Source organism: Puma concolor, chromosome B2, assembly GCF_028749965.1.
Source record: "Puma concolor isolate L17-30 chromosome B2, mPumCon1.1.hap2, whole genome shotgun sequence".
In the NCBI taxonomy this organism is placed as follows: Eukaryota; Metazoa; Chordata; class Mammalia; order Carnivora; family Felidae; genus Puma; species Puma concolor.
In genome coordinates, this window is record NC_141671.1 from 100,333,569 (window position 1) to 100,353,396 (window position 19,828).

A 19,828-nucleotide genomic window follows, 5' to 3' on the forward strand; every position below is an offset into this window, starting at 1 on the left:
AAGTAGTAAGCAAAAAGAAGTTGCAGGATGATGTTAAAATAAAAATCCACATTATGTATTTTCTAAGGGTACGTAATAGTACATAAAAAATGCTGGGGGGGGGGGGGGATTGTTTCACACCAGACCAGTTCCAGTAATTACTTCTGCAAAGTGGAGGGCAAGCAAGGGAAAGGGACTGGGGGATGGTCAAAGCCGACATACTTATGTTGAATAGTTTAAGGAAAAATAATTTGAGAATACGTATTTACATATTCCTTAAATTAAAAATTAAGACTTTAAAATGCTCATCTTGAAAATAGAATAAAATAAAGTAAAATCCTCATCTTGAACATTTTCTTCCGGCGAAGATGAAGAACCTGTACTTACCCTCACACTGAAAAACGGGACAACACACACACAACAGTAGTTTCCAATACATTTGACTTTGAGCAAAGAACAGTGATCCTTGAAAGACAGGGAACGATCAACCCAGCTTACTGCCTTGCATTTCTAAGCAATGATGTAGGGAGGACACCCAGACAGAACCCAGTGGACTTCCTGAGTTCAGATGGAGCTAAAGTCAAGGCAGTTGAAAGCAGCTGGAGTTCCCAGAGCAAAGGACCAGGGTGGCAAGCCGCGGAAAGAGGAGCTCCAAAGATCTGCAGAATGTAGTCTCAGCAACATATTGGTCAGCACGTGCACAAGCTAACTACCAAAGGCTGGGGAAGCTTTCCAGGAAAAAGTATCTGGGAGCCTGCCCCAGGCTAGGAACAGAGCCTGTTCCCACTAGCCCAGACTAGAAAGCCCCATAATCCAGGGACACTGGGTATACAGAAAGGTCTTGCCTCAGAACTGGGGAACCCTAGAATAAGTGCTGCTCTGCTCTCACCTAACAAAACTTAAATGCAAGACCTAGAAGGATCATACTGTTTGTTTTCTGTGTCCCAGAACCAAAATAACCAGCATCAAACAGCTTACATGCAAAGAAACTTACATGCAAAGAAACTTACAACTTACATGCAAAGAAACAGGAAAAGTATGACCCATAATGAACAAAAAAAATCAAACTGACCCAGTATTAGAATTAGCAGACACAGGCATTTAAAAAAAGCGTACCACTGTATGATCAAAAACTAAAGATTGAGTATGTAGACATGGAAGATAAAAACCATGAAAAATGAACTTCTAAAAATGAAGACACCTGAAATGATAAACACACTGGATGAAACTATCATTAGGGTTAGACTGTAGCATTAGTGAACTTGAAGACAGTAATCTGACATGAAACAGAGAAAGATTAAAAAACCGAATAGTGCATGGATCAGCTGTGTGTCAACTTCCGGCAGCCTCTGTGTCATCAGAACCCCTAACAAAGAAGGGAAAGGACAGAAAAAAATATATGAAGAAATAGTAGTTGAAAAATGCCCAAATCTGATGAAAGGCATATATCCTAAGAGACCCAACAAACCCCAAACAAAAGAAATGATAGCACAGCATGTCATAATCAAATTGCTCAGACCAGCAATAGAGAAAAAAATCTTAAAAAGCAACAAAGGAAAACAAAGATATGTACTGAGTAACAGAAGATGAAGATGACTGATTTCTCAGAGAACAATGCAATTGAGAAGACAATGGACCAACATCAGTAAAGTGCTGTAAACACTAAAGCACTAAAAATTTCTAAAGCTCTGTCCTCCACTGGCGAATCCGTATCTTAGTTACTATCTGCTGGTCTTGTATAACAAGAGAGTAGACAACCCATCTCCAAACAGACTGATAAGGTAAATTCACTATCATTAAATTTCATAATCAAAATGCAAAAAACACTTCAGTTAATAAAAATTTGAACAGATTGATTCAATAAACATGTAGATTTATTTTAAATCAGTTTGGTACATGATACAGGTTGGTTTTACAGTTTTTAATGAACTGAAATAGAAATTTCTAAATACAGCAGTGTCTGCCTGTGCAACAAATATCTGTAAGGTAAAGTAAGGTGTTTTGATAGAACTACATCCGCATGAACAAATCAGAAGAAAATCTGAAACGGTTTCTAATATACCTTCTGGATTTAAAAAAAAACAAATTTTTAATGGCTCAAGATAGTAAATTGCTAAAGGAAGGGGGGAAAAGGCCATGAGTTCTGTTGTAAGAGCTCTTCTTGCAAAATCTAACTGGTTTCATATTATGGTTTTGTTATTAGAGCAATATTCAAAATTACAGAAGATGAGAAGGCGCCATCAGCTACATTTTCACAAAAATTGCTGTATGGACATTAATGTGTGATAAGGTATTCACATCTACGTAAATGATAATTATACCACTGTAGCTAAATTTTGCCACTTTGGGAGGAATGGAAATTCTGTATATTTTCAAATGAATCTTGGATCTTCTAGCACTCACTAAAAACTAACAGCCATGGCACCATAATAAAAGTTCTTGTGAGGTTCCTAGAACTAATTACTAATGAATATTACTAATGAAAACACAAAAATGTGAGGTAAACCTACCTTTTCCCAAAAACCTTTGAAGCCAGAGATTTTAAACAATTAAGGCACTTGAAAAGATTAGGTGTATGTACAAATGTGCAAGTAAAACAAACTTTAGCTGTACCAGCAAGTAACAAAGAAACAGTAAATCTTCATTTTAAGAACCTTGAATATAATCTAAACGCAAGGAATTTTGGCTAATGAAATGGACCAAAGCAACTTGTCATCTCCTACTACAAAATACTGAAAACCAAGTGCTAAACTCAGCCCTTAGAGGCTAAAGAAACTAAAAACCTTTAATGACCTAGAAAAGCAAAAACTTTCTTAAAACTACTGTAAACCTCTGAACTAATCCAATATGTCAAAGGCAGGGGAGAAGTCTCCCTCTAAAACTGAAAAAACTAGTGCTGCCTAAGAAAACTAAAAAAAAAAAATTAAAGTATGCATGCTTATATTATACTACGGGAACAGAAACTAAAAAGAAAGGATAGGAGAGAAGGAGAAAGCAGGAGAGAAAGAGAAAGAAGAGAAAGCACAATCTGTCTATCCTGGGCAATCATCATTAAAAACCTACAGTAATCCAATCAACCAAAAATCCCTAGATTTTCTAAAATTACACTGGTCACATTTCTGGTCTCAAAACTTAAAGTGATTGTCTCATTAAAGAACTAGTAAATGACTCTAAAACAACTTCCTTCCTTCTTGCCTCATAAAAATAGTTACTTTTCAAGAAAGCTTGGTGAAAATCCTTTCATGGTACAACAGTGTTGAAGTACAAAGGAAAATCTAATTAAATCAACTTTAGCTTTATACTTTTTAAAAGCCTAAGAAAAATGCTGGGAGGTTCAATATGTGAAGGCTTTCAGCTTTGTGGAATATCTTTTAGCTTAACTTGCTCGGGTCTGAAATCAAATAGTATTTAGTTAAATACTAACAGTATGATATCTAAAAGCAGGTTTACTACATCTTGTCAACAGTTACATCATCAGACCAACCTTTACCTTCCTTAATGTAAAAGAACAAATCACAAACATTTTAAGTTACAGTCTACCTTTCAGTCTGTCTTTTAAGGCACTGTTCTTTATTTTCTCAGTGATATAAGGTGCTTTACAAAGATGAACAATAACCTGCTATTCTTTAATGGTTTGTATCCTTTCCATTCGTTCCTTTAAATCTGGAATGTAATTCCCTGTGTGGCATCTTATTTCTAATGTAGAAAAAATAACTGCTATTGAGCACAAAATTTTACTCTAAAGATACAGTTTACTCTAAGGATACTAAATTTATAGATTTATTCCACTTTTGAAAGGACAGCCAAAAGTCCACCCGATTGATGCTCATTTGGCACATTCTTCTCAATTCTGGTCACTAGACTACATCCTGAGTTAGGATGAAAATAATGCAGCTTTCAGGCTTTAAAATGACTAAATTTAAACTGCCAAAAGAGTCATGAGGTTGTCTGCGCAGGACAATGTTTTCCATCACTTACAGAGTTACATTTGGTACATCAAGAAGAGAGAACATAATCCCACAGCAGCAGCCATTTAAAATAAAAGAAGACAGCCACAAGGATTCATGCAGAATATTTTAAATATTCCTGTTGAGCAAAATGATTTAAGTGATTTTTCTTCAAGGACGATGCTCCAAAACATCCTATATGCATCCTTTGAAAATTTAAAGATCCTGGAATAGCGTCTTCCATGTGGGACATCTCGAAAGATAATATTTTGGTTTCAGTGAGTTATACACCAGTCCTTGTTAATTTAATGGGTCTGTTTACAGAGTGTGGTAGTTTCGTTCTTTCGATTTGCAGAATTTATAGAGAAAGAAAATTACAGCCTGCACACCCAAGACGAGGACAATTCCTCCAATGAAACTGGCTGCATCAAAGGTAGACTTCCGTCCAGGTTGTGAAGTCGGAGTTAAAGTGGTATTAGTCGTACCTGTTAAATAAGAGCGGAAAAATAACACTTGGTAAGTCTCACGATCCTCTATCATAATTTCAAGACCCACCTGAGCTTCTACTTGGCCATGTGCTCAATTCTATAAAGCATTTGCTCTTGGGTCAAGTCTTTACAGCTAGAATCTATCCCTAATTAAGGAAAACAACCATTTATCAATCCCATTCACTCCATCCAGCAGTATCAAGCAGTCAATGCTACCATACAAATCCAAACACAAAACTAACAGCAAAACATTCTCCTGGTACATAAATTATGCCCTGGGAACATGTAAAGCACTTTAAAAATGTGCAATTTCTTCAGACTACATATATTTTTACTTAATTATTACAGTAAATATTAATATTTGTTACGGTAAATACTTGAACATTCGTACAACTTTTGAATTTTACTAACTACATAAGGTAAGTAAAAATTTGGTTGCAATTCTTCAAATCACAAAAATTACCTTAAGTATCTACAATTTATAATTCCAACAAGCAAAAAACCTCATTATTAAAGGTACCGTAAATCTTGCTCGGCAAATTTTATGAGCATTACCAAACCATATGGAAAAAAAGCAAACAAGTTTGAATTCCTTTTCCAGAGAGTAAAATGATTCTAGAGAAAACAAAACATAAATTTCTTTTCAGGGAGTAAAACGTTTCAAGTGGAACACCATCCATTTTACTAAAAAGCAATTTCATACTTAAATGTTTCTTTTTTCTTAAATCGAATATCAAATAGACACTGGTTGTAGTGGCTGTTTGATAAGCTGGCCACTTTAAAATTAATTACAACTGTTCCGTATTTCTTCCTGTGAAGACAAAATGGCTTCCTTGAAACCAAGAGAAAGGTAGCACAAGAATAAGCGAAAAGAATAAAAAAACCATAAAAGAACAGTATTTTAAATACAGAGAGGAGGATTTATAACCTACAATCATCTGTGCCATAAACTGAATATGATTTCATTTATAATACAAATTATTAATAAAGTTACTCTTCAGATGCACTTTTAGTATCCAAAATCTATGAAAAGCTCACCAAACTCCACACCCGAAAAACAAATAATCCAGTGAAGAAATGGGCAGAAAATATGAACAGACACTTCTCTAAAGAAGACATCCAGATGGCCAACAGGCACATGAAAAGATGCTCAACGTCGCTCCTCATCAGGGAAATACAAATCAAAACCACACTCAGATATCACCTCATGCCAGTCAGAGTGGCTAAAATGAACAAATCAGGAGACTATACATGCTAGAGAGGATGTGGAGAAACAGGAACCCTCTTGCACTGTTGGTGGGAATGCAAACTGGTGCAGCCACTCTGGAAAACAGTGTGAAGGTTCCTCAAAAAATTGAAACTAGATCTACCCTATGACCCAGCAATAGCACTGGTAGGAATTTACCCAAGGGATACAGGAGTGCTGATGCATAGGGGCACTTGTACCCCAATGTTTATAGGAGCATTTTCAACAATAGCCAAATTATGGAAAGAGCCTAAATGTCCATCAACTGATGAATGGATAAAGAAATTGTGGTTTATATACACAATGGAATACTACGTGGCGATGAGAAAGAATGAAATATGGCCCTTTGTAGCAACGTGGATGGAACTGGAGAGTGTTATGCTAAGTGAAATAAGCCATACAGAGAAAGACAGATACCATATGTTTTCACTCTTATGTGGATCCTGAGAAACTTAACAGAAGTCCATGGGGAAGGGGAAGGAAAAAAAATAAAAAAGAGGTTAGAGAGGGAGGGAGCCAAAGCATGAGACTCTTAAAAACGGAAAACAAACTGAGGGTTAATGGGGGGTGGGTGATGGGTATTGAGGAGGGCACCTTTTGGGATGAGCACTGGGTGTTGTATGGAAACCAATTTGACAATAAATTTCATCTTAAAAAAAAAAAAGAATTATAAAGGAATGTAAAGAAATGGTGAGGGGGCGCCTGGATGGCTCAGTTGGTTGAGCATCCAACTCTTGATTTTGGCTCAGGTCATGATCACAGCGTCATGGGATGGAGCCTGCCTGAGATTCTCTCTGTCTCTCTCTCTTTCTCTCTCTCTCTCCTCCTCTGCCCCTCCCCCACGTGCGCTCCATGGGCACACGCTCTCTCTCTCCAAAAAAAAAAAAAAAGAAATGGTGAGAAATATGGCTGAGGTACACATTTGGCAGTGCTAGCTTGGCTTTTTAGACCTTTCCTCAAAAAAAGATGGCTATATTATCTTCACTCTAATTGCCATGATCTAACACAGCACACAACTAATCAGTGTTTAGTAATTTAATTTGTAAGTTATAAAAAATTAGATCTCGCCTACAAGTTGTACTAAAAGGTTTTGGAGAAACATTACCACATTTAACTCTAACAAGTCATGCCAAATGCGGTTACATATTAACAAATGAGAAGGACTCTCAGCAAACCTACCATTACTGCTCTAACAGCCAACTGTCTTGGTCCTCCAAAATGTAAGAGATGAGTTTTACTCACAACCATTCATGAATAAAACTGGAAAATGGTGGCAGAAACAGTACAAGGCAATGTTGCACACACATCCTACCTGTTAGTTTAAAAAACCCTCAATTACCTGATGTAGTAACTGTGGTGGTAGTTGTAGAAGTGGAAGGCAGAGTTGTGGTTTTAGCTGGAATGTAAACAAAACTTATTAAAAACATAAATTTCCAAACCTCCCAATATCTAACAATTTGTCTTTAAAAACAATGCTACCAATTTCACATGCTTTCCATTTTTTAAAGAATAAAGGCCAAGTTTCAGTTAATGGTTCACTAACTTATCTACGTAGCCAGAATACTAGCTTTTAAATGCTTCTGAAAACATCAAGCAAGCACGAAATTGTATCCATGTTAACATCTATGTACATGTTTAAGTATGGAATTTACACAGCTGGATAAAATTTGCAAAAAAACGCACAGAAGGGCAAGAATTAGTGTTTAAGTAAGGGAACTATATAGGTTTGTTTTGTTTTGTTTTGTTTTGATAAATAACCTTGCTTCTGTGGCAAAAACTATTAACTTAAAAAGTCATCGTAAGAAACAGGTGCAACTCAGTACTTCTCCAGTAGGTATCAAGATAGCCTTAACTTCTTTCTTTCATGGGGATGGTAAACTTTTCTTAAAAAGGCGGACAGTAAATATTTTAAGCTTTGTACACTGTGTAGTGCAAAAGCAGCCCAGGACACCATGCATCTGAACAGGCATGGTTCTGTTTCAATAAAATTCGATTTATAAAAGAACAGGTCCTCAGGAGTCAAAGACCCCCAATTTAAATTATAAGAGCCCAAAGGTAGCTCTAGTCTACCATACTACATGAATTCCAATAATTTTTTTATCTGAAAATACCTATACAGAAATGAACACTTGTGAGAATTAACCTGAATGTAAACACATTTTAGGAACTAAAGCAATGTGTTAACAGACCTCTGTTAGTACTAATATTACTAATAGTACTCTGTTAGTACTAACAGATTCTAATAAAAGATATGTTAACAATACTGACAGGATATTCTCATACAAGTCTGTATCCCTTTCTCTCAATATGAGCATTGCTGCATACATTTTCCCTACCCTGCTCTTGGAGAGACAATTAGGTCATCTCTCATTTCTCCGTACCACAAACACCTTGCAGGGAAATACTTGATCTCATCTCTGATAGGACTGATTCTTATACAGAATTCCTAGATTAAAGGGTATGATTATTTTCAGACTTTTAATCCTTTAAAAGTTTCTGTTGCTTATACATTCTGTGTAACACACTAACACTTTACAAATTAGACATATATTCCTTTCAATCTTAAAACAACACTATCAACAAATTTTGTCTGACAATGGATGGTAGAGAAAGAAATTTTACACATTTTCTATCTGATTCTCACGAACAATCCTCTGAACGTGGTACAAACTAATTCTTTTTTTATAAATAGGCAAAACATTCACACACTTTTACTTTTGACTGAAATAGGGAATATACTTCTATTGACCCACAGTTCCTTTCATTAAAAAAAATAATTCAGCAGTTACAAAAGTTGCTACTGGTGATGGAAATATAGAAAATACAGTAAATTAAGTAATCTCATGCTGCTTCCAGCCAGCCACTTCTCTAGGCATGTATGTAACAAAAAATTTAAAAATGTGCTAAAACTTAATAGTTTGTCTTCCACTTAATATATTACAAATATTTCCGACCACATTTCTAACATAATTTAGTCATTCTGTTATGGTATTATTTATTGACATTCATATTTATTTATAATATATATACGTCATGACAGAAGACTATTATAATTAACCCCAGTGAACACCTTTCTAAGTAAATCAGATTCCCTTTGAATCATTTCTTTAATAATCCCTTAATTTTTCACTTGCTCTCTTTCCACAGTAGGTATGAAAAGAGACCATGTAAAGGTTTGTTTTTCAACCACTAATTGCCATGCAATTGGTGCATTTTCTATAAGCAAGCCCTGGCTTCTTTCCACTTTACAGAACCCAAAGAGACAAAACAAGGAAGACTCCATCGTAGTTCGCTGGAGAACCCAGTGCAGAACAAGCATGAAAACTACATCAAGATCCATGGAGGAGAAATTAAAAGTGAACCCACAATGGTTTTAAAGAAATTGATTCCCCCGCTCCTGCTTCCGGTTTACATCCCACCTTTAGGAAACTAATTTTCCCTCAACGTCTCTGCTTTCATCAATCTTTAACATCCTCCTAGTCAGTGACTTCTAATGGTGCTACTACTGTGTGCTCTCCGCAAGTTCTGTAGCATTTGCAGATCTCTATGGCATGAATACTTCCACTGTAATTCAAGCCACCAACATGGTATCACTGAATGTGTAGCTGGGAAGAGCTATGCACAACTGGCAAGCAAAACCTGGTAACTAGCTAGCTCACCACTGCCAAAGTCTTTCAAAATGAGTTCTGGCCCTTACTACAACATCTGACCACTTTTTCCTCTGAAAATAAAAGTTTCTTGGACACACTTCTCTGCCCATCCCTACTCAGTTTCCTCTCCAGTCCTCTTCTTCTCAACTCTTACGTGTTACTGTTCCATAGAGTTTGGTTCTTAAGCCCTATTCTCCTCTCTACAAGCTGCTCCTGTGGACACTACTACTGCCTACTGATCAGCTTAATCTGTACTGTTAGCAAAGAGCTGTGCCATCACCTCCATCAAGTTCCATCACTTCTAATTCCTAAGTCTATTTGCATACACCTGCAACTCTTCCCCTAGTAGTTCCCCAGAATTCCCACTACAGGTTATCTAATCTCCATGTGTCCACTCTTGTCTTCCTTCCAATCTGTCCTCCCAATCTGGCTCTTGACCTGTTACTGTCCAGCTCAATTTTTCCTCACCGTGTACTCCAAATGCAATTCCCTGACCTCATTACACTCTTTCTCATCACCTTCACCACATACGCCGTTATTCCACATACACACCTTCCTACAAACATCTCAACACACTGGGCTTACTTACCCTTTTCGTAGTTCCTACTGCAGACAAAATGCTGTCTTACTTCTATCTTCAATCCCAATCATCTAAGGCTAGTACTTTCCTGGAGTAGACTTTTTTTTTTAATGATTTACTCCTTCTATCACTTTGGTAAAGATTTTTAGAAGGAGAAAGAAGGTGTAGTGAAAAACTTTCCAGCTGTTTAGGCTGAAAAGCCTATCTTTCTGGAAAGCAATCAGTACTTAAAGCCTTAAAATAATTCTATCCTCTGACCTAGGAATGCTGCTTGAATCAATCCTATCAGAGTTAACAGTACATATTCTCCACTGCATGGAGAATGACTATCCAACCAAGTGCAGCATGGTTAAAGCGCATACAACAATGTTTAAGTAAGAGGAAAAACAAATTCAAACATGTATGAACATACCATCCAATTTCATAGTAAGTATATTTATTTAGATATACCTACAGAAGAGACTGGAATAACTTTACCACTGAAAACATTTTGGTACCTCTGGATGATGGGAATTATAGGGAATTTTAATTTCCTTTAGGCTTCTGTATTTCCCAAGATTTCCACAAAATCCACAAAAAGCAGTGTGTGAACTCAATGTCCAAAGATACAGCAAATCCTCCCATGTACAATGAATATGAAACACTGGAGTTATGTGTCGCTGTCACAGACAATTCATATTAATGTAATTATGGTCCAAAACTAAATACATCTACTAGTTTTTTAAATTATACTAAACTTTTAGGTACTTAATTGCTAACAAATTATCCATCAGAAGGCCTTGCAAATCCTGAAGAAGAGGAAAAGAATCAATTATCTTGTATTACCTGTAGAATTGGTTGGCATCGGAGTGGGCTCGGGTTCTATTTAAAAGAAACAAACATTAAGTCCAAGCAATCTCAAATATCACAATCTATTATACTATTTTCCAAATTGCAGTCATTTAAATACCACTTTTATAATTTTGGCATTTAAGTACCACCTTGCGGAGGAGACTGACAGTTGCTCTGAATACTCATCTCCCCTTCTTTAGAAATGGAAGCACCAATCTAAGGTTGACACTTCCTTCCCCTGAGGAAAGACAGACATTTTTTTAGCCTCCCCTGCAGCTAGGTAGTCAAGTGTAACTTCTAGAAAGCATCTGTAAGGTAAGTGTGGGCCTCTCTCTTTCCTCTTCCCGCTGGCAGGAATACTAATTGATGGCTGGAATGGGAGCACTCACCTTGGAGTAAGGTCAGAGATATTCTTGAGGAATGACAGTAAAGAGCCCGAGTTCCTAATGGTTGTAGAGCTGCTACTCTAGCCCTCTAGCTACACCTGAGCCCAGACTTCCTTTACATAAGAGTGAAGTCTGTCTGTTGCTTAAACCACTCTAATTTGGGTTTTCCTATCTTTCATAGCCCAAACTAATTCTAACTGATACATCTTCAAATAAGTATAATTACTTATTTGATTTTTCTCTAAATTACTATCTTTTAAAATGTTTTACTTGGGGCACCCGGGTGGCTCAGTTAAGCATCTGACTCTTGATCTCGGATCAGGTCATGATTTCACAGTTCATGGGACTAAGCCCCTTGTCAGGCTCAGCGCTGACAGCTCGGAGTCTGCTTGGTCTTCTCTCCCTCTTCTCCATGCACCCCCTCCCCACCAGCATGCACACGTGTGCGCTCTCTCTCAAAATAAACAAGCATTTAAAAAAATACTTGTTTCTAGAAAGTATTATCATGAAATCACAGGTCTGATTATAGTTATTAGTGTTTTCTAATATATATCAAAATAGATACTAAAATTGTTTGCTCTTTTACCACCTAAACCATACTATATTCACTGTACATAAGGGATAATGGACCTCACACTAACGAAATTCTCAGTCACAAAGTTCAAGTTCCAATGGGAAAATGCCTACTAAAAGTAAATTGTTACAGGTAGTCATTCAAGGCTACTGACACACTCCAGAAACCTCTTTTGCTCTATTTAATTATTACCTATGCACCAAATTACAAATTGACTTCCCTATCCATTTGTAATCTTATTTAAAAAATCAGTTGTTTCATCTAGGAATTTAAACTATTTCCTGAGCAAAGAGTTATGGTTAAAGAGTAATCAATTTCCTCAAATTAAAGTACAAATATGAGAAAAAGAGGGGTGGCCTGGTGGCTTAGTAGGTTAAGCGTCTGACTCTTGGTTTCAGCTCAGGTCACATTCTCACAGTTCGGGAGTTCAAGCCCTGTTCTACGCTGACAGCACAGAGTTTCCTTGGGATTCTCTTTCTCACTCTCCCTCTCCCCCTACCCTGCTTGCTCTCTCTCTCTAAATAAATAAACTTAAAAAAAATGAGAAAACAGAGGAATACAGAAAAAATTCAACCATTAACACAAACTATGCTAGAGAATGTGACAATCACCAGCACCACAACCAAGAAAAGTGCCAGAACAAGGTTGTCTAGGCCTGTAAAATGCAAATAAAGAGAAGGTCTAAAATGCAGGGAGTTTCCAGAAGAGTTAAGAAAAAAAAAAGAAAAAAAGTAAATGAGGAGGTATCTCTCTACCTGCAGCATTCCACAGTGCAGCCAAATCACTAAACTAAGATTCAAAACACTGTCCTTTGTATCAGTATGAATATGTTATTTATATCCAAATTTCTAACAAGATTAGAATTATAGAAATGGCAAACCAAATACTGAACTAAGGCTTCCTGAGGCAAAGATCTTCCTCACCTCTCTGGCCACTTTCCCCGGCAGTCAATGTGAATACTTACCAGAACAGAATTTTGTGCCATTCAACACCTGGCAATCACTAGCTGTTGAATTATGGGAACAGTAGCTTTTGTCTGTTACGGGGAGGAAAAGACACAGAGCACCAATCACTTGCTTATATTATCTTTGACTTTGTTACTAAGCTCCAGAATTGCTTCCAAAAATCAAACTCAAGGATAAATACTTTATAAGTCCACAGACCGATAAAATAACTTTCATTTTCTTTTCCCCACTGTTTAAGAAGTAATACATAGGATCCCTCCAAATATTCTTCTAAACTCATCATAAATATACTGAACAGATAAATCGGAAAACACTCAGATCACAGAACTGTGGCAATGACTACCATACAGGGAAGGTTGCTAGAATCTACAAATAGGGCTGAGTCAGTAGGGAGAAACAGTCAAGATCTTTAATAAAGGCTTAGTCACCACAGGAGGTGCCCACATAGCAGCAGCAGGACCTCTGTTCCAGATCTCTGCTTTGGTCATCTACACTTTCTAAAACTGCTTTCCTAGATGGTCAGACTTGCAACAAGAGTAAGGGAGACCTTTCCCCAACATATCCTACAGTAAGGTATTGGAGCCCCCAAAAATACGCCAAGTCCCAAGAAGAAGAGGCGTGTGCTCTTAAATTCCATTTTATGACTTTAAAAAAAGGGACTCTTAAACAAAAAATTAACTTTACCCCAAACTAAGCTAATACCTTAATTTTAAAAGAAGTTTTTCAACTTTTTTATGTAGTGATATATCCACAATTCTTACATTTTTTTAACGCACAAAGAAGCTTAACATATAGTGTTAGCTTTTTCTTTTATATACATATAAACCAGATACACTGTTTTACGGATAAGAAAAAAATGCAACTACCTTCCATTAAAAAAACAGAATATGCTATAATTCCGCAGTCCTAACAAAAACCTTACTGGCATTTCAAAGTATCTTCAAGTAGCTCTTTATCCCTCAAATTAAAGGTTACTCTCTTCCCATGTCATTCTTCTTTCATATTTAAGTATCCAACAAAGTTTTATAAGGTCTCCATAGTTCATCTAGTAGGTGACAGAAGATAAATGCCTCCTTTTTCTAGACAACTATTTTCAGGGGAAAATTTTACAACTTTCTTTCACTGCTAATTTCAGTGTACCTGTACCATTCCATCTTCCAAATCTTTAAAATCTCTCTTCCCTTGGGGCACCTGGGTGGCTCAGTAGGTTAAGCATAGCACTCAACTTTGGCTCATGTCATGATCTCACGGTCCTTTAGTTTGAGCCCCATATTGTGCTCCGCAATGACAGCACAGACCTGCTTGGGATTCTCTCTCTCAGCCCCTCCCCAGCTCACGTGCTCACGCACATTCTCTCTCTCTCTCAAAATAAATAAACTTAAAAAAATAAAAACTACTGAACCTTAATTATCCCTCTAAGGAATTAAAGGTGTGGGGACAGAATGGGAGACCAGAGTTTTGGGGGGAAATGTGAAGCAACGGGCACTTTAACGAAAAAGTATTTGACTTGCAAAATAAATAGTAACACACTATACCAAATTTTCTACATAATTTTCAAATGTTCAGGAATGCCCTGTAGAATACCTTAAAAGGTTAAAACAAAACAGTTTGCAGTCTCAAAATTGAAGCAATCTTTTCTTACCTTTACATTCTATCCAAAAGCAGGCAGTAGCATCAAGGCTAGAATTGAAACAGGAAACACAGCTGTTGCGGTTTTCACAGATATCTGGTGGGGAGGGGAATATAAAACCAATCAATTGATAACTCACTTTGAGTTTGTATCACTTACCTTTTTTACACAAATGTGAGCATTACATATGATACTAAACTTACTAATTCAGAGAAGTGGTAAAACGTTACATAGCCCATTGATAGATGAATGGATTTAAAAAAGTGTATTCATTTTGCAGTATTTTTCAACCACAAAAAAAGGAAACCTTGCCATATGCTACAACATGGATGAACTTTAAGGGCATTATGTGAAATTAGACATTCAAAAAAGGACAAACACTGCATGATTCCACCTATATAAAGTATCTAAAACAGTCACAGTCAGAAGCAGAAAGTAGAATGATGGCTACGGGGAGGGGAAATGGAGATTTGCTGGTCAAGCAGGGTATAGTTTCAAGTAGGATGAAAAGTTCTAGAGCTCCTCTGTATAACGTCGCGTTTACAGTTAATAATGTACTTTACACTGAAAAATTTGTTGGGTTGGTAGACCTCATGTTAGATGGGTTTTTTTTTAACCACACACACAAAAACACTTCATAAATTGGCCTAATAAAAATTTCCTATCATTATAAACGACTTAAGAAGCTGAAATAAAGTCAAGAGAAAGGGAAGAAAAAAACCCCACAAGCTAGTGAGAAGGCTCAGTAGCTATCTAGACAACGTTATTTCACAGACACTCAGGGTTTCTTGAGCCATTTTAAAACATCCATAAAAAATAAAAATATTGGCAAAAAAGTCTATGTTATAAGGCCAACGCCACACACAGGGAAATCACTGCCCTAAAACATCAGCTGAGACACTGGAATTTTTAATAGTAATAAAGATTTGTTACAGATTGAACCCAAGCTCTGATGATGCCCATTCTGAAAACCTCAAGAGATTCGGAACTCATAAACGGTCTGCTCTTCCCAGGGTCCTCCATGAATGGAGGGTAAGAAACAACAAGACCTGGAAGGAGCAACATCCATGTACACGTAATTTAACCAGTTAGCAGGGTTTTTGTCAATAATTTAAACCAAATGACCAAAAGACTTTAGAATAGGGCTCTATCCATTTTCCTGGAAGGTTGATGCCCCCCAAAACATTCATATTTGCTTTCCGCATGCCTTAAAAAAAAACAGTTCTGCATAGAGGCAACGCATTTCAATATTTTATGACTAGTATTCCTCAGGGACTGGGACATACATAATACCCTGAATAAGGGGTTCACAAAATAGAAAATAAATTCTGTAGACGTTTGTATACTGATAAAAAAAAAAAAAAAGCTAGTTGTCTAAAATCTTTTGTTCCTGATAATTAATGTTTGAATAGCATAATTAATGTTATTTACAATGAACTAAACTTGCTACCTTTCATTTTAGACTGAAGCTTATCCAACTACTATTTACAGAAAACAAAACATCTTTGCACAACTTTCAATTACAAAAAGGCAATTAACGGGAATCTCCAAGCTTCTCTTGGAAAAATACACACAACACTCCAAAACTACAATTCTGGGAAAAAACTGCAAAATCAGCAGGAGACAATACACATTGTGCTCTATCCTCTTAAAAACAGTGCAGTCAGAATGTCCAGTATCGTACTGCAATTTACTTTCCTCATTTAACAATTTTTTAATTTTACTATTACATATTTATAAACAATTATACATTTTATTAAACTTTCATGAAACAAACCAAAGGAAGACACTGGAAAATAGTATCATCAGTCTGAGGGAATGGGGCGGGGGGGGGGGGGGGGGGTGGACCACGGTAAATATCCTGACACTCCACGGCAATTCTTTGGTCAAGATGCCAGTTACTCCTTACTCAATATTAACTACAATCACCAATTATACTAAATTGCAGGTTTTAAATATCTAGGGCTCCTTCACCTTTCTACCTTAAATTTATCTTCCCCTCTCTTTTGTGTTGTAAAGACATTGCCAATTCAATGTACGCCTCAACCAGTACCCAAGTCTACTGCAGAGCTTAACAAAGGGTGTGTTCCTGATCGGGTTTTGGAAAATCAACAGACCTGGGTTCCAATCCCAGCTTCACAATCAACTAAATTTACGCTTCTCGCAGTTACTTTAACTCCATCTTCCTCCTAGATTTCACTGCCTATCTTCTAGTTTAGCCTTAAATACCAAAAAGGATATGTGAAGCACTGAGTACACGAATGGTTACTTTTTTCTTTGCACATAGCAAAGTTTTAATTAATCGAATGCCCAACCCTCGAGTATATCTCATACCTATCCGCAGAATCAATATAGTTAGATCCCAGGCAACTTATTTTCTCAGACCGAAGTCGGAGACACTAGCAGCATTAACGTCTACGGTTTCTTTCCCTCTTTCGCCAACTTCCGGAGAAGCCTCCTCTCGGAGGCAGGACCTGGGTGGGCAAACGGCTAACCCCAAAGAGAGGGGGGTTCGACTTCATCAACAACTTTGGAGGCGAGTCGCCTCGCCCCATGATCAACCCCACTGCAGCCACCGCGGGAGGAAGCCACGTCCCCTCTTCCGAGCGTGAAGTGAGACTGGGGATTACGAGGCACTTTTTAAAAGCATGTCGGCGTGGGGCACTCGGGGTGGCAAAGGCCACGGAGGCTCGACCGCCCCTTCTCCCCGGGGCGCTCCCCCACCCCCGCCACCCCGAGCCGGGCCCCGGCTGGACTCGGACGGGCCGCCATGTTGCTGGAGCGCGGCCCGCCCGGGCCCCGCGCGCACCGCGGGCAGGACAGACGGCTCGGCTCGGCGGGCGTGCCAGTGCGGGAAGCCCGTTGGGCCGGCCCCCACCTTGTGCTGGAATGGTGACCGGCGTTAGAGTCGTCACCGACGTCGGAACTGACTTGGTGGTCGCTAAAGTCGTAACTGCAGTCACGTTCGGGTCCGGGGAGACGTCCTGAGCCGCGGTCAGCACACAGAGCGCGGCCAGGCAGGCAGCGGCCCACGGCAGCTGGCGGGAGAGCCCCGACATCACGTCCTCCGCGCTGATGTTCCGGCGAAAGCTGCTGCGAACTCCGCTCCGTCAGTCCCTCTGTCCCCTGCGGCACCGCCTCGGAGAGTCTGGTCCCCCGCGAGATCGCGACGGGGTCACGTGAGGGGCCCCAGGCCACGGCGTGCGGGGGCGAGGCGGAGCGGGGGCGGACCGCGGACGATACCAACTGGAATCCTACGGGAGGGGAAACGGGCATCGAGAGGAAATCGAGGGACGGTGTCCCTCAAAGCAACTGAAATATAGCGAAGAAGCTCGGCAGATGCAGTAAACTATTTCCTTTGCCTTCAGGTTATCACCCAGGACGCCGCTGGGCTGTTCTAGTTCCTGCGATAGGGTAAGCTCCGACCCTGGCTTGAATGGAACAACCTACATGAGGTGGCGCTCGGCGTCCACCCGAGCGACCAGCTAGGCTGTAAATGCGCGGTCCCACGTGACTTTCTGGGCCTCGCCTCCAGGATCTGTGTCCGCCCGGCTGTGGTTTTCGTGGAGTGCACTTAGAATCAGGACGTGAATTGAGTTTGTGGTGTGTTCCCGCATTCCGAGGGTGCTTGCACAGAACTTTAGTGGGACCCGCGCTTCTGTCCTTTGAAAATTGGTTTTTCTGGAAATAACCCCGTGTTGGGATCCCCCAGGGAAATGAAGAAACCACGTGGTTGAGTTTCTGCTCCGCCGCCCACCTAGAGTGAGCGGCTTAAACGCCGAAAGCGTCCTGCCTTCGAACCAGAGCCGAACACCGTCTACCTCTATCACACTTGCCCAACCTGTCTTTTCTGAATTTCTTTCTATTTCAGCCATTGGTAGCAGAAGCCAGTCAACGCCACCACCACACAGAGAATCAAAGACAAGCTGGGTTGGAAATCCGTCTGGTCCGTTCCCACCCCCACTTTGCAGGTGAGGAAACCGAGACTCAGAAAAAGTGACTTGACCCAAAAACGGTGCTTGGCAACAGGGCTGAATTTCGAAATGCCTGTTAATGTTCTGTCACTGCTCAGGTTTTTAGTAAGGGTGAGCGCCATCTGATGCCCAGTCTCACAAAATATTCACAATTGCAGCCGTGCTTATATTAAATAGTAAAAATTGGACTATAAAAGGTATTTTAATGCTGTTTTCAGTTATTTGTACTTATCATGCAAGTTTATTCACATTTAACCCTAATAAAATAGCGCGAACGTTATTTGCTTTTTTTGAGATCTGCTTTGCTATGAAAAAACCAAAAAAGTTGACTCCATAAACATTTTACCATTTTTTCCTCAATTTCACATCTTCACTACTTTCTAGGATCTAATCAGTGGGGTTCTTTTGTACCCGATGACTATGAACATTTGTTCTATTGACTACACTAGTTGGAGATTTGCTTGGATGTAAATAAGAAGCTGATGATGGTTGATCCAACCTATGGCTGGAAGAATGAGAGTGCAGCCAAGTATTTAAATGAGGTCCCATTATCGGCCTTTAGTGAACTGGCTGCTCTTCTCTCACCGTATGTTTCCCACAGCATGTATATAGCATATGACCGTCTGACACCCAAAGGAAGGCACTAGTAAACTTTTTTTTTTTTTAAGTTAAAAATATAATAGAAGTCTGTTTTCTTCCTATACTCCAGTGGATCAACTTGTTTACATCCTAGGATGAACACACCCCATTGTGGAGACCATTGTTTTATGATTTGTCACCTGGATGTTCAACTCTAGTCTTCAGATTTTTGATAAGAGAACATTTCACTCTCTTGTTTTAAAACTAGAGAAGCATTGGCTTATTTTATTTTACGTGGCATCTGTTAAGCTAGCTCAAGGAAGATTTTCAAAGTCATTTCAGTGTTCTGTAGCAAGGACTGGCATCTGTAACACAGTTTGTTTTTGTTTTTTTTTTAAGTTTTTATTTTGAGAGAGAGAGAGAGAGAGAGAGAGCGCACGCGAGCTAGTGGGGGAGGGGCAGAGAGACAGAGGGAGAGAATCCCAAGGAGGCTCCGCACTGTCAGCACAGAACCCCACGCGGGGTGAGAACCCTGAGATCGTGACCTGAGCTGAAATCAAGAGTCAGATGCTTAACCAACTGAGCCACCCAGGCACCCCTGTAGCACAGTTTTGATAACATATATTAAACATTGTAATATTTAAATAAGCTTCAACAAAGAAGATTGTAATAAATTAAAGATTAATAGTAAGCTAAAATTATAGATTCAATTTCTTATTAACACTGTGATTAGGATTGATGATAAACTAGAGATCCTGTCATTAGGAGGCTCTCCACTTTGGCTATGGATATGTCTTCCATAACTATTCCAGGGTTTCAGAAGGGAGCATTATACTTGACAGTTATTCTTAACCTTGACTGAACATAGAAATCACCTGGGAAGTTTTGAAAATTCCTGATGCCAGAGTACCAATTGAATTAGTCTGGAAAAATGCCTGGGCTCTCCACGTGTTTTTATTTATTTACCTTTTTAATGTCTTTATTTATTGTGTCTTTGGG

General features: G+C 38.8%; 1 protein-coding gene across 1 annotated transcript; it reads right to left on the reverse strand.

The window, feature by feature from the left end:
• Nucleotides 1-1,835: 1,835 nt before the first annotated feature.
• CD164 (CD164 molecule) lies at nucleotides 1,836-17,461 on the reverse strand. The gene is made up of 6 exons (XM_025925709.2): nucleotides 17,155-17,461; nucleotides 14,289-14,372; nucleotides 12,646-12,717; nucleotides 10,716-10,751; nucleotides 7,000-7,056; nucleotides 1,836-4,411 (listed from the first exon to the last, which is right to left on the reverse strand). Exons 1-6 carry the CDS (start codon nucleotides 17,333-17,335, stop codon nucleotides 4,245-4,247), a joined length of 597 nt encoding a protein of 198 aa, XP_025781494.1. The 5' UTR covers nucleotides 17,336-17,461; the 3' UTR covers nucleotides 1,836-4,244.
• Between the last annotated feature and the right edge of the window lie 2,367 nt (nucleotides 17,462-19,828).

Coding starts and splice junctions, on each gene's coding strand:
- CD164 (XM_025925709.2), bottom strand. CDS start 17,335: ATGTCGGGGCTCTCCCGCCAGCTGCCGTGGGCCGCTGCCTGCCTGGCC. Junction 10,752..12,645: donor TGGCACAAAATTCTGTTCTG/GTAAGTATTCAC, acceptor TCTTTTAAATAG/AACCCGAGCCCACTCCGATG. Junction 7,057..10,715: donor GATGCCAACCAATTCTACAG/GTAATACAAGAT, acceptor TTTACATTCCAG/CTAAAACCACAACTCTGCCT.